The sequence below is a fragment of the Engystomops pustulosus genome, chromosome 4 (assembly GCF_040894005.1).
Source record: "Engystomops pustulosus chromosome 4, aEngPut4.maternal, whole genome shotgun sequence".
NCBI classification, from domain to species: domain Eukaryota; kingdom Metazoa; phylum Chordata; class Amphibia; order Anura; family Leptodactylidae; genus Engystomops; species Engystomops pustulosus.
This window is the reverse complement of record NC_092414.1, coordinates 110,188,626-110,201,664: the sequence shown is the minus strand read 5'-3', so window position 1 is coordinate 110,201,664 and position 13,039 is coordinate 110,188,626. Positions and strand designations below refer to the sequence as shown.

At 42.0% G+C, this 13,039-nt stretch overlaps 1 protein-coding gene across 2 annotated transcripts in view; it reads right to left on the bottom strand.

The window, feature by feature from the left end:
* The window catches only part of LOC140126972 (transcriptional regulator QRICH1-like), a 36,159-nt gene that overhangs the window by 8,508 nt on the left and 14,612 nt on the right, over window positions 1–13,039 (bottom strand). For both annotated transcript variants that reach the window (XM_072147066.1, XM_072147067.1), the window contains 6 exons: window positions 7,742–8,772; window positions 5,926–6,097; window positions 5,059–5,213; window positions 3,730–3,844; window positions 3,539–3,647; window positions 752–903 (listed from right to left, as the gene is read on the bottom strand). In XM_072147066.1, coding sequence (XP_072003167.1) covers window positions 752–903; window positions 3,539–3,647; window positions 3,730–3,844; window positions 5,059–5,213; window positions 5,926–6,097; window positions 7,742–8,749 — 1,711 coding nt within the window. In that variant the 5' untranslated portion in view covers window positions 8,750–8,772. The remainder of the gene's footprint in view (window positions 1–751; window positions 904–3,538; window positions 3,648–3,729; window positions 3,845–5,058; window positions 5,214–5,925; window positions 6,098–7,741; window positions 8,773–13,039) is intronic.

The following is a 13,039-nucleotide window of genomic DNA, read 5'->3' as shown; positions in this document are numbered from 1 at the left end:
GAATAGAGTTGCAAGACCAGACAAAACCTTGTCTGCACATCATTATTGGTGCAGAATTGTTCTGTTGTCCTCCTTGAGACAATTATTCTCTTACCACCTGCATTTCTAGGACATTGTTGGTGCCTTATAACCTGATCTGCATCGAGCAAGAGTTGTGAAAGAGGGGTGCTGCTACATATACCTTAATTGGGCCAAGCACAGTGGGTGGCTATATCCAGCAGTGCTGATGCATTACTATAGCAGGAGGCACCATTCAACAGATAGAGGTCCAATCACACAAGCCAGAATTTTTATTTATCGAGACAAGCCAAAAATATAAAGTTGCGTATTTTCATTAGCAGCAATTATGAGTTACATGCTCCATGTGTTCTGCAGTAATGTCCTGTGATTTACTATCAGAGTCTATAACTGACACACAGGGAGAAAGTCCATTTCTGTATTCATTTATTTGAGACTTACATTTGTGGCATTTTTAGCAACAAATAAGCCGATTAGGTTTTCTATGTCAGACGCCAGTGCAAAATCAGGAATTGAATAGACTAATTTGGGTACCAAAACAAATGTCATTGATGGCATGGTGTAGCGGGGATACAGAAAAATTCTATGCCAGAATTAGGAGTTGGAATTGGGCAAAATGTTCTCTTTTCAGAAGCATTTCTTTAGTCAAGACTCTTACACAGCAATACATACTTCAGTGCAAGGTTGTAGGTTGGTCTAAATTTATTGTCACCAACTAGGAGGTTCCCTTTACCTTTCAAGCCACTCTGAACTTGTCCATAAAGTCGTAAAAAGCGAATCGTACAGTTTTTGTCTTTTCCTATTCCTGGATTTTTTCTCGTCTGCTTTGTAATCTTGGAAAAAGCCAACTGTGAATGCTGTTCTACAGTTTTCAAAACAAAGTACCTAAAGAAATATAGGATAAAATAAAACAAGCAAATTGTACACAATCATTTCCTTCTCAACAGCAGAGTTCACAATACCCAAAGCAGTTATAAGATGATAAATGCAGCAGAGTTCATGGCAGGATGCATTTGGAATTACGTGAATGTCAATTACAACTAGAACTATAATATTATACTAGTTAAATGGGTTTTTCTTAAAATAACACTTATCCCCCTATGATACAATCATGAAAATCCCGGTTCAGTGTACTTCAGTTATTCACTTCTATGGAACTTGGTGAAGTAGCCAAGCCTCGTTACTCCACCAGATTTGGTAGCCCCGACATAGGTAAATTATACGGTAATGGCCAACATCTCCAAAAGATTTGGAGACTTTTGCGCGGTGCTGTAGTGCACATGAGTGTCAACCGCTAAATGCACTTCCATGGGACTGACAAAGGACTTGATATGTACACTAGTGTTCCTTTCACTCAGGATCCCCAACATTTACCCTTTAAAGAGCCTTTTATATGCTGTGGTCAGTAGCAACAGCAGTAACTAAGGGTTTAACAGATGGACTCCTGCTGCACCATTACCCTGTGGTGAAGGAATAGATAAGTGGGTTATTAAAATGTTCTGTATTTAGAGAATAAAAAAAGCTTTTATCCCAAGATATACCTGGAGTGTCTGTACAAAAACAACTGCCAGGGGCAATCTTTCTCGCTGCCCCTTCAGATATGAAAGGAATCTGACCCCACAGCATGTTCCTCAATTCTGCAGAAAATATGCTGAAAAAGTACCATAGCAAAAACGCTGTGATCGCTTGCACAGTTTCATCTTGTTGAAGAATAAGGAAAAAAAGTGCCGCTGCTCTAAAAGTTTCAGGCTGTCCAGAAAAGTAAGGCCCATTTTACAAAATGTCAATGGCAGCCGTATGCCAGCCGCGAAAACGGCAGCTAGCATACAGACTTCGTAGAAGTGCACAGTACCTTGCCGTCACCAGAACGAAAGATAGTGGGGGTCATTTACTAAGGGCCCGATTCGCGGTTTCCCGGCGCGTTACCCGAATTTTTCCGATTTGCGCCGATTTTCCCTGAATTGCCCCGGGATTTTGGCGCACGCGATCGGATTGTGCCGCATCGGCGCTGGCATACACGCAACGGAAATCGGGGGGTGTGCCCAAACGAAAAACCCGACGAAAAAAAATAAAAAAAGTGTCGCGAAACTTGCACTTACCTTCACTAGGAATAAGCCGGTGAACTTGAGTGCATTTCGGCGGACTTCAGCGCAGCATCGCCACCTGGTGGACGTCGGAGGAACTACCTTTGCGAATTCCAGCCGCACCCAAATCCACCGCAGAAAACGCGCCGCTGGATCGCGAATGGACCGGGTAAGTAAATCTGCCCCAGTGTGTACGGCTGGCAGTATGTCTCTCTATGGAGTAGGGAGGGGTGAGGAGAGCTTACCCTTCCATCTCTCCAGCCAAATATATGCTAAGCCTGGCCATTGCCAACGTTAATGTGAAAGCAACCCAATACCCTAAATACCCTTTTACTTAGAAAGACACCAAAAGCCTGCACAATATGAACATGCAGTATTCTAATGTTATTCCTGAAATATCTGGGGGAAAAAACATTTTCAACAAATGGAAAAAAAAATCTTTATAATTTTAGCATTAAATTCTTTCCAATGTTTTAATCAAAAATAAAAAAAACCTTTACAATGGAATAAAACAAAGGCAATCCACTTTACACATTTGCATCTTCCAGAATACATAGTAGTACACACAAAAAAAAAAAAAAAAAAAACGAATTCGCTTCAGCAAATACGCATTCTACAAGAGAGAATGCTCACCTTTTCAACCACATCTCAAATTTCCCCACTGACTGAAATTCATTTATATGTGTGTGCATTTTGTGTCATCTGTTCTCCAGAGCCATAAACCTTAGGGACTTTAACTCCTCCCACAATCATGTGAAGGTCCCCAAACACACGTGCCAAGTTCCCCTGTAAAGGGGTGTCCCACTACATTCCCATTTTCTATAGCACCCACAGCGTCCTATATATACCAAAGATACTACTTACTTCCACATCTATGTTGTTAATAATCCCTCTGCTGTTGGTTAGGGTGGGTTCCCATATGCAAAGGGTATTAGGTCTAGTGTACGGGCTGGAGGCATGGATGCTTCTAAACCTGTATGAACTGTGTGCCTGGACAGCAGATACGCGAAGATTTAGCAAGTAAAGTGATGGGATTAAACCTTGATGGCTAAGTGCAAACTACAAAAAAGCCTGAGAAAGGAATGAGCAAAAACATTGTCCAGGATGGGAAAAGAAAATAAAGCCTACAGTGCTACCTTTGGCAATGATCATATGACAGATCATATGCCAGAGTTATCATTCAAGTAAATGTGTGGCAAAATTGCTCCCCTATCATTATTTCACATCACTGCCAGGCACTGCTTAGGCCAAAGGCTGCAATGACAAGTGGCTGTGTCACAAAGTGCTGAAATTCTGAAGTGTATGTCACTAAGGTGGCGAATTAATTTGATTTATTCTGCACAATTATGACACCAATATAGGAATAATCACTATAGCAATGTAGATCATTTTAAGTTATATATGAAAACATGCATACATTTTCTTTATACGCTTACTTGGTATTGAAATACATTAGGGTAAAAAGTAGAGTAGTGGGTGAATGGGCACCTAGCTGCTTACAGTCCCACAACATTTCTTCAGAAATGCAGCTGGATATCACGTAACCTGTGGAGGAGAAATTTCCATAAATCACCAACATACTGAAGTCATATAGCAATGATGAATGCAACGATAAAATAGAACCTACCAAATGGATTGACTCTTGGGCAATATCCCTTAAGTACTTCATGTAGTTTTTCCAAAAATTTTGAATAGTAAAGGTCAGCAAAAATGTTATCAATCCTGTTGTTGTCAAACATATGCTAGGAAAAGAAGAGAATAAAAAAGGTTTGTTACACTGTAATAGTTCTTTTCAGAGGGGGTGGTAGTGCCAGTACTCCTGAGGAGGTTAGCTAGTGTTGCCTCCTCCATAGCTCCCATTTTAATCTTTCACTGGAGTACATGCTACCTACCATGCAAAAGGCTGCAGCAGCTGACTATATATACATTTCCTAATCGCTATATCTTTACAACATGTATAATCAAATAATTGCTGCAGGACAAGTACAAGACCAGCAGGGGACATGTCAGGAGACTATGGCTCTATACACATGTCAGTATATGGTATGCATCAGCTAGCTGCAAAAACAGCCAGTTCACAGCCGCTATAGAAGTGCATTATGCAGTGGCACTGGGCCCGCACCATGTCTAAACACACAGTCACGCTACTAGAGATAGCGTAGGTGATTTTCTGTGCAGCCCTTAAAGAGGACCAGTCACCGCGGAAAACCCACAGACCAAATGTGCCCCACATAATCCTCCCCCGAGCCCCTTTCTCCCTAGCCATTTTTTTTTTAATTTATGTGCAGTAAATGGATTTAACACGATCCGACCTATTACCAAATAAGAGGTCGGATAATGTATCTGGCACGCTGGTAGTTGGCGTTATTCATTAGCGCCAGCGGACACACTGTACAAGAAGCCGGCAGCATTGCTGTAACCTGGCTTATTCACATTGCGAGCCGGCAGCGATGCGATGCTGCCGGCTTCTCGTACAATGTGTCCGCTGCCGGGGCATGCCCCCTAATGAATAACGGCGACTGCCACCGCGCCGGTACACGATCCGACCTCTTATTTGGTAAGAGGTCGGATTGTTTTAAATCCATTTACTGCACATAAATTTAAAAAAAAAAAAAAAGCCAGCATTTCAAATTATGAGTCAAAAGGCTCTTGGGGCGATAGCAGGCCGTTACTCTGTGCAAACTCAGATGCCAATGCCCCACCCCCACTCCGCTTGCTGTAATCTCGCACAATGGGAGGATGGAAGTGCTCTGCACAGTGAAATAGCTTGTGAACATACAACACAGAGACTCATTAGCATTATTTTAAAAGTTGATTTCAGAAGGAAGGAGGCCATGGATAAGAAACATAAGAAGATTACCACAGTCACGGTGCCTGGATCTATGACTAAATGCATCTGGTTTATCATGCTTTATTTTATGGCAGATAAAATCCAGAACCAAAGTCAAAGTCTTACCTTTTGTACACAAAGGAGCAAATAATACATCATATCTGCATCATAAGATGAGCCATCATGCCTCCGGGCTTCTTTGGTTATTAAACATAATCCATAATTTAATTCTGCAATTGGAACGGACAGCACATCTTCTTTAAAAATTAAAGGTCTTCTTTCTGGAAAGAATGGAAAAATTGTTACAGCTAGTGCAAACCATAGTCACACCCTTGCCTCATTATAGAGAAGACTGCTATACTAGATGAGTCACGCAGAATGACCAGAAGATACAGGCAACATGCACCAATTGCTTTGCTTCACCTCTACTTCATTTGCACTACATGTACTTGCTAAACTTTCAAGAACAGGTCTTCAGAGTAAATGTAATATAATAGATTTTTCCCAATGAGTAATGCAACTTTTTCACCTAATGCTAATTTAAAAAAAAAATGTAAAAATTTAAAAAATGTCTTAATCTAACCAGAGCTCACAGTTGTTGTAATCTTCTATTCCAATGAATGTTCATATAATGTACATGTCTTCCTTCAGTCCATGAAGATATTTCCAATATAGATATTTTCTAAAGATTTCTTCACTTTAAGTCTTTTCACCCAATGCACCTGCAAAGCGTTTCATAACAAATTCCAAGCGCAAAGTGTGAACGCGGCCAAAGCGTGTGCACTAATAAAGCAGAGCTGCAATACCAGACGCACATACACGTGTGATTGTTCTAATATTACAAAGGTTACAATGAGCTGTGAATAAAAGCAGATATAAATAATTCAGAATGTTAACTAGTGAGAAAACTAATGAGAAACTTCAATCTCCAACCAAATGTGCAGGTATCTTAAGAATATTATTTTATGCCAAACGGTGAATAATGATGCATACTTCCTATCCATGTTGCCTTGTTCTCAGATTCCTTGAGAGTTTCTGCATTTTTAATCTGGGCCCAAGTCCTCCAGAACAAAGCTCCTTCTTCTGGCTTAAGAGTGCAAGGAAAATCACTATTGTTTTGTATTCGCAGCTGTGGCTCAGATGGGGAACACTGCACACCTTGAGGCTAGAAAAGAGATAGGGGAGGCATATTAAATATATATATTTAATTTTTACCGTCTCAATAGTTGCAAGCATTTATGATCCATGAAACAGATTTAAGCATCTAAAGTAACACTTTCCTACAGCCTCTAAGACTTTTCTCTGCTTACTTTCACTCGATCTTTGAGTAGATTTATAGGTAAACAGACTAAATTTTACATAAAAGAAGCAATACTAGGAAGTATACATCATATCCTAACTAGTTTAGTGGGGTAAAATCTGGCAACCGGTTCCCTTTAGTAAAAGTGTAAATCACATTTGTGTGTGGGGGTGGAGAGTAGCCCAAAATATCTAAATGGTAGAATCTAATCCAGCTGCATCTTGTACAGAACTACTGCATAATGAATGTGAATTTTGGAGAGCTATATGTGCAAGCTAAGACACTGTTCACATATCATAAACTAGAATTTGATAGCAGACATATTAGATTATGATTGCACAGAGGCCTCTGCTGCAGAAAATTCCTGGAATACATCTACAACATTCCCATTAAAAAAATTCATATATGAAATCAATAAAATTAAAGGCAGACATTTCATAATGTCAATGGAGGGGTATTACCACACAAAACTCTTAAATATACAGGCGGTCCCCTACTTAAGAACACTCAACTTACATATGACCCCTAGATACAAACGGACCTCTGGATATTGGTAATTTATTGTGCTTTAGCCCTAGGCTACAATGATCAGCCATAACAGTTATGAAGGTGTCTGCAATGAAGCTTTAGGGTTAATTCTGATTCTTATGACAACCCAACATTTTTAAAATCCAATTGTCAAAGAGACCAAAAAAGTTCTTGCTGGGATTACAATGATAAAATATACAGTTCTGACTTAAATACAAATTCAACTTAAGAACAAACCTACAGACCCTATCTTGTATGTAACCCGGGGACTGCCTGTACTCAGGATGGCAAAATAACAAGTTCTCTAATTCACTGTTGTGATATATAACTCTAACCCGTCTCCATCAGTCCTGTTGTTGTGCTTTTTGGTTGCCCATGGATCCAACCTTTCTGACTATGCTTGGGCAGATCCTCCCTGCCTGATCAGATTCCTCTTACATGAATGTGCATCTCCCATGCTACTAGAGCAGGGGAGAGAGGGAGGATGCACAGAGCCACTTCCAGCAGAGTGAAGAGGGGAGAAGCTCCATAAACAAGATAAGCATCTTGATCCAAGGGAAGAAGGTGTGGGCATAGCAGTGCTAAGTATGTGATTGGTTAGGTGAAATAGTCAAGGTGAGTGCGTCATTGTGTTTGATCTGTTTCAGCTCTCTTTTTCTATATGAGAATTATTATAAGCTAAAATGAAAGTTTAGCTAAACCCTGTACCATGATGATCCAAGTACATTGTCAACACACAGCATCTTGTGCCGGAGCACAACAGAGGCGTCAGGAAACATCTTATCCGCTAGTACCCGTCCACACTGCTGAGTAAAATTGGTAAGTAAGGGGTTAAAATTTATATTTCTCATGTTAGCATCACTAATGGATTAACATTTGAGGACTTTTTTCACATGCAAACCTTTTTAAATGGCAAAATATTCAGTTTATATTAACACACTCAGCCTTTTTAGAAAAACTGTTTCTAAAGAAAAAGTTTACCTGTACTTGCTGGTCCCAATATTTTGTAGACTGGTACAGACGTCCACTTGTTTGTAAGGATAAGGGAATCTGAATATTACCATTCATGTTTAACAATGGCATGGAAAACCCTGATGTACCAGCAGCATGCATGGTTTTATCTGTCATGTTCTTCTTGACATCAAAGCTCTCTTTGCTATCTTCTAGTTTAACACTACTTGTGTGCATTGGAATCTCGCCCATCTGAACTATTCCACAACTGTCCTGAGGTACAGAAGTGTTTATTAGAGTCTGAGATTCTGGACAGGTTGCATGGGCAGAGAATATCGCCCAGGATTCCACATTAGGTAGTTGTCCAGATGGGGAAGTACTAGCAGGTACTAGCCCATATAACTGACTACTATCCACAGTGAGCAGCTCCTGACGAATAGGAATGTAAGCCTGTTGCTGACTTTGCAAAGGCAGTGCTACGACTGTAGCAGGAGTGTTTTGTAAAGCTGCATGGTTAATAGTGTAGCTGTCCTCAACAGGCAAATCAAACTTCCTTTTTTTCACAGGTTGAGATAATCCTGAAGAGCAAGGTCTTCGATCTTGAGAAGCAGATGTACCGACAATGCTAGCATTCTGGCCATCAGAAACAGATTGGCCATCAACCTGCTGCTGAAGAGTCTTATTTGGTTGGCCTGGCTGAACATCAATATTGTGGCCTTGTCGCAACTGGACATGATGCACAGGGACATGATGCTGATCAAGAGGGACAACAGGACTAACAGTAGAATGTTGTAAAGGAGAAGCGATAGGTCTAGCTAGCTCCAGCAAAGAACCAGCCACATCAGAATTGTCCATGTAGAAGTAATGGTTCCTCTGTTGATATACGGAAATTGGTGAATGAACAAACTGTTGCATTTCCTCTGCTCCTTTGCCATTCAGTGAATCTAAGAAATCTTTCATGCGGTGGGGAGGAATAGTCTGGGCTTTCATTCTCAGGTAGTCTTCATATGGAATGGAGTTTTCTAAAGAATGGCTCATCCTTCTGGCAACTACAAAACAAACTAAAAAAAATAGAAAACACATATTATAATGAAGCACTGTGGACAAGTAAATAAGAGGTTTAAGATTAAATATATTAATTCCATTGTCAGAATAATTTTTTTTCAATTTTAAAATTACTGCATAATGGATTAAAATACTATTGAAATCTGATGCGATGACACAGAATACACTTCACAATCAATTAGGGCCTGATGTTTGGTATCAGAACAGCCACATGAAACCTGAAATATGAGATCTATTCTTCTTGAGGTATTGCAATGTCTTCCGTTCTTCTACTTGTCAGCTATCGTCACTTGCTGTAGAAATCTGAATTGGGGCCTTGATCTATGACTCCAGCAAAAAGCATGAGCTGTGATGTCAGCACTGTTCAATATTACATGTACCCAGGCTCGGACTGGCCTGGCTGGGGGCCGGGGTATTCCTCGGTGGGCCCCTGTCCCAGACACCCAGAGCCGGATTGTAGCACCAGCGCCGGGCCCCGTGACCCAGAATATTTTGTAGAGGCCCCGGCCTGGCACTGCAATAGCGCCAATGATAATCTACTCGGCGCCACCATGGGCCCCGGCCGACACCCAGCAGTAAGGTACTGTATAGTGCCGTATAGTGCTCGATGCGGCCATTTCCAGCCGCACAAGCACTATTACTAGAGCGATGTGACCGGAAGACAGCCCTGGCGCACATCGCTCTTTGAACTTGGATGCGCGACCGCGTGATGACGTCACCACGCGGCCACACACCCTTTCATGATTGAGGGAGCTGGCAGCATATTCATTCATTATGGGGGGGGGGGGGCAGCATATTTATTCATTATGGGGGGGGCAGCATATTTATTCATTATGGAGGGGGGCAGCATATTTATTCATTATGGAGGGGGGCAGCATATTTATTCATTATGGGGGGGGGCAGCATATTTATTCATTATGGAGGGGGGCAGCATATTTATTCATTATGGAGGGGGGCAGCATATTTATTCATTATGGAGGGGGGCAGCATATTTATTCATTATGGAGGGGGGCAGCATATTTATTCATTATGGAGGGGGGCAGCATATTTATTCATTATGGAGGGGGGCAGCATATTTATTCATTATGGAGGGGGGCAGCATATTTATTCATTATGGAGGGGGGCAGCATATTTATTCATTATGGAGGGGGGCAGCATATTTATTCATTATGAGGGGGGCAGCATATTTATTCATTATGAGGGGGGCAGCATATTTATTCATCATGGGGGGGGCAGCATATTTATTCATTATGGGGGGGGCAGCATATTCATTCATTATGGGGGGGGGCAGCATATTTATTCATTATGGGGGGGGCAGCATATTCATTCATTATGGGGGGGGCAGCATATTCATTCATTATGGGGGGGGCAGCATATTCATTCATTATGGGGGGCAGCAGCATATTCATTCATTATGGGGGGCAGCAGCATATTCATTCATTATGGGGGGCAGCAGCATATTCATTCATTATGGGGGGCAGCAGCATATTCATTCATTATGGGGGGCAGCAGCATATTCATTCATTATGGGGGGCAGCATATTTATTCATTATGGAGGGGGGCAGCATATTTATTCATTATGGAGGGGGGCAGCATATTTATTCATTATGGAGGGGGGCAGCATATTTATTCATTATGAGGGGGGCAGCATATTTATTCATTATGAGGGGGGCAGCATATTTATTCATCATGGGGGGGGCAGCATATTTATTCATCATGGGGGGGGCAGCATATTTATTCATTATGGGGGGGGCAGCATATTCATTCATTATGGGGGGGGCAGCATATTCATTCATTATGGGGGGGGCAGCATATTCATTCATTATGGGGGGGGGGCAGCATATTCATTCATTATGGGGGGGGGGCAGCATATTCATTCATTATGGGGGGGCAGCATATTCATTCATTATGGGGGGCAGCAGCATATTCATTCATTATGGGGGGCAGCAGCATATTCATTCATTATGGGGGGCAGCAGCATATTCATTCATTATGGGGGGCAGCATATTTATTCATTATGGAGGGGGGCAGCATATTTATTCATTATGGAGGGGGGCAGCATATTTATTCATTATGGAGGGGGGCAGCATATTTATTCATTATGGGGGGGCAGCATATTTATTCATTATGGGGGGGGCAGCATATTTATTCATTATGGGGGGGCAGCATATTTATTCATTATGGGGGGGCAGCATATTTATTCATTATGGGGGGGGCAGCATATTTATTCATTATGGAGGGGGGCAGCATATTTATTCATTATGGGGGGGGCAGCATATTTATTCATTATGGGGGGGCAGCATATTTATTCATTATGGGGGGGGCAGCATATTTATTCATTATGGGGGGGCAGCATATTTATTCATTATGGGGGGGGGCAGCATATTTATTCATTATGGGGGGGGGCAGCATATTTATTCATTATGGGGGGGCAGCATATTTATTCATTATGGGGGGGGCAGCATATTTATTCATTATGGGGGGGGGCAGCATATTTATTCATTATGGGGGGGGGCAGCATATTTATTCATTATGGGGGGGGCAGCATATTTATTCATTATGGGGGGTACCAGTATATTTATTAATTATTTAAGGCCCAATATATAAAAATGGTTGACAAGGGGGGTAGTATATTAAACAATAAATTGAGGGGGGGCCCAGTATATTAAGAGTGCAGTTACATGTATCGCTAACGCTGTGTTTTCCAGCGCTAGCACAGGGGCCAAGCCTCGGCCCGAACCTATTTGCGTGAACAATGACACGAGTTTCACTGCCAACGCTAATTAGATCAGGCCGAGGCACAGCCCCCTATGCTACTGGTATGTGTGACAGTACCCTTAATTTATTTCGGGCCTGGTATATTAAATAATAAAGAGGGCCAGCATATATAATACATGGCCCAGTATATTAACCCCTAAACGCTCCCTGACGTAACATTACGGAATGGAGGTGTTAAGCATGCGTGGAGAGGGTACAGGGCGAGCTCTCGTCATACAGACATGGGTTTTGCTGCACGTTGCAGCAATAGCCCACTGCTAACACCCAGAATCAGCACAAACCTGTGAGTTCTAACCCTTTGACCACAGCTGGTGGAGTATATCTGATATATGTGGGGGCACATTGTGGTCAGTTGTGGTGTGAGGGGTATATATGATATATGTGGGGGCACAGAGTGATCAGTTGTGGTGTGTTGGGTATATATGATATATGTGGGGCACAGTGTGGTCAGTTGTGGTGTGAGGGGTATATATGATATATGTGGGGGCACAGAGTGATCAGTTGTGGTGTGTTGGGTATATATGATATATGTGGGGGCACAGTGTGGTCAGTTGTGGTGTGAGGGGTATATATGATATATGTGGGGGCACAGAGTGATCAGTTGTGGTGTGTTGGGTATATATGATATATGTGGGGCACAGTGTGGTCAGTTGTGTGAGGGGTATATATGATATATGTGGGGGCACGGAGTGATCAGTTGTGGTGTGAGGGGTGTATATAATATACGTAGGGGAACAGTGTGGTCACTTGTGAGGTGAAGGGTATATAAAATATGTGCGAGGGCACAATGTGATCAGTTGTGTATGTGAGGGTCAGGTGAGAGGTGTATATAGGATGTTGCCGACCATATCTGTTTTATAAACCGGCAGAGTCATGGATGGAAGAAGTCTCCTGGAAGATAAGACAGAAGGGAGGAGACAGAATCAGGGACATCACCTGTAAGTCATTGGATTACACTGCAGCCTCTGTGCAGGACTGGTATCTACTACTATATGGTCACTATATGGTGGTAAATACTGGTCTGTGTGTAGGGTATCCTACAGTTTTATCAGGGTGTTGGTATTCTCTTTATGTTGTGGTGATGCTGTAGGTCGCAGTTTGGAGGGATTATTTCTAAATTGTAGCGCTATTGTTTCGAATATTGGTCTTGTCGTAGTTTTAATTGGTAACAGTACAGGCAGTCTCAAGGTAGATTCAGCAAGTTTGTTCTTAAGTTGAATTTGTATGCAAGTTGTATACTTTATCACTGTAAACCCAGCTACATTTTTTTTGGTCTCTGTGGCAATTGTATTTTAAAAAGGCCACATTTACATGACAGTCCATGGGATGTATATGAGGCCGCAAGCTTGCGGTCGTATATATGTCCCCATATATGTCCCCACATGTGTGGCATCGTACCTCTCCATGCACAAGGAAAAGATGTCCTACCTTCCCAGTTTGTGCAGCGTACATCCCTCCACCTCACCAGCACTGGACAGCGGGCAT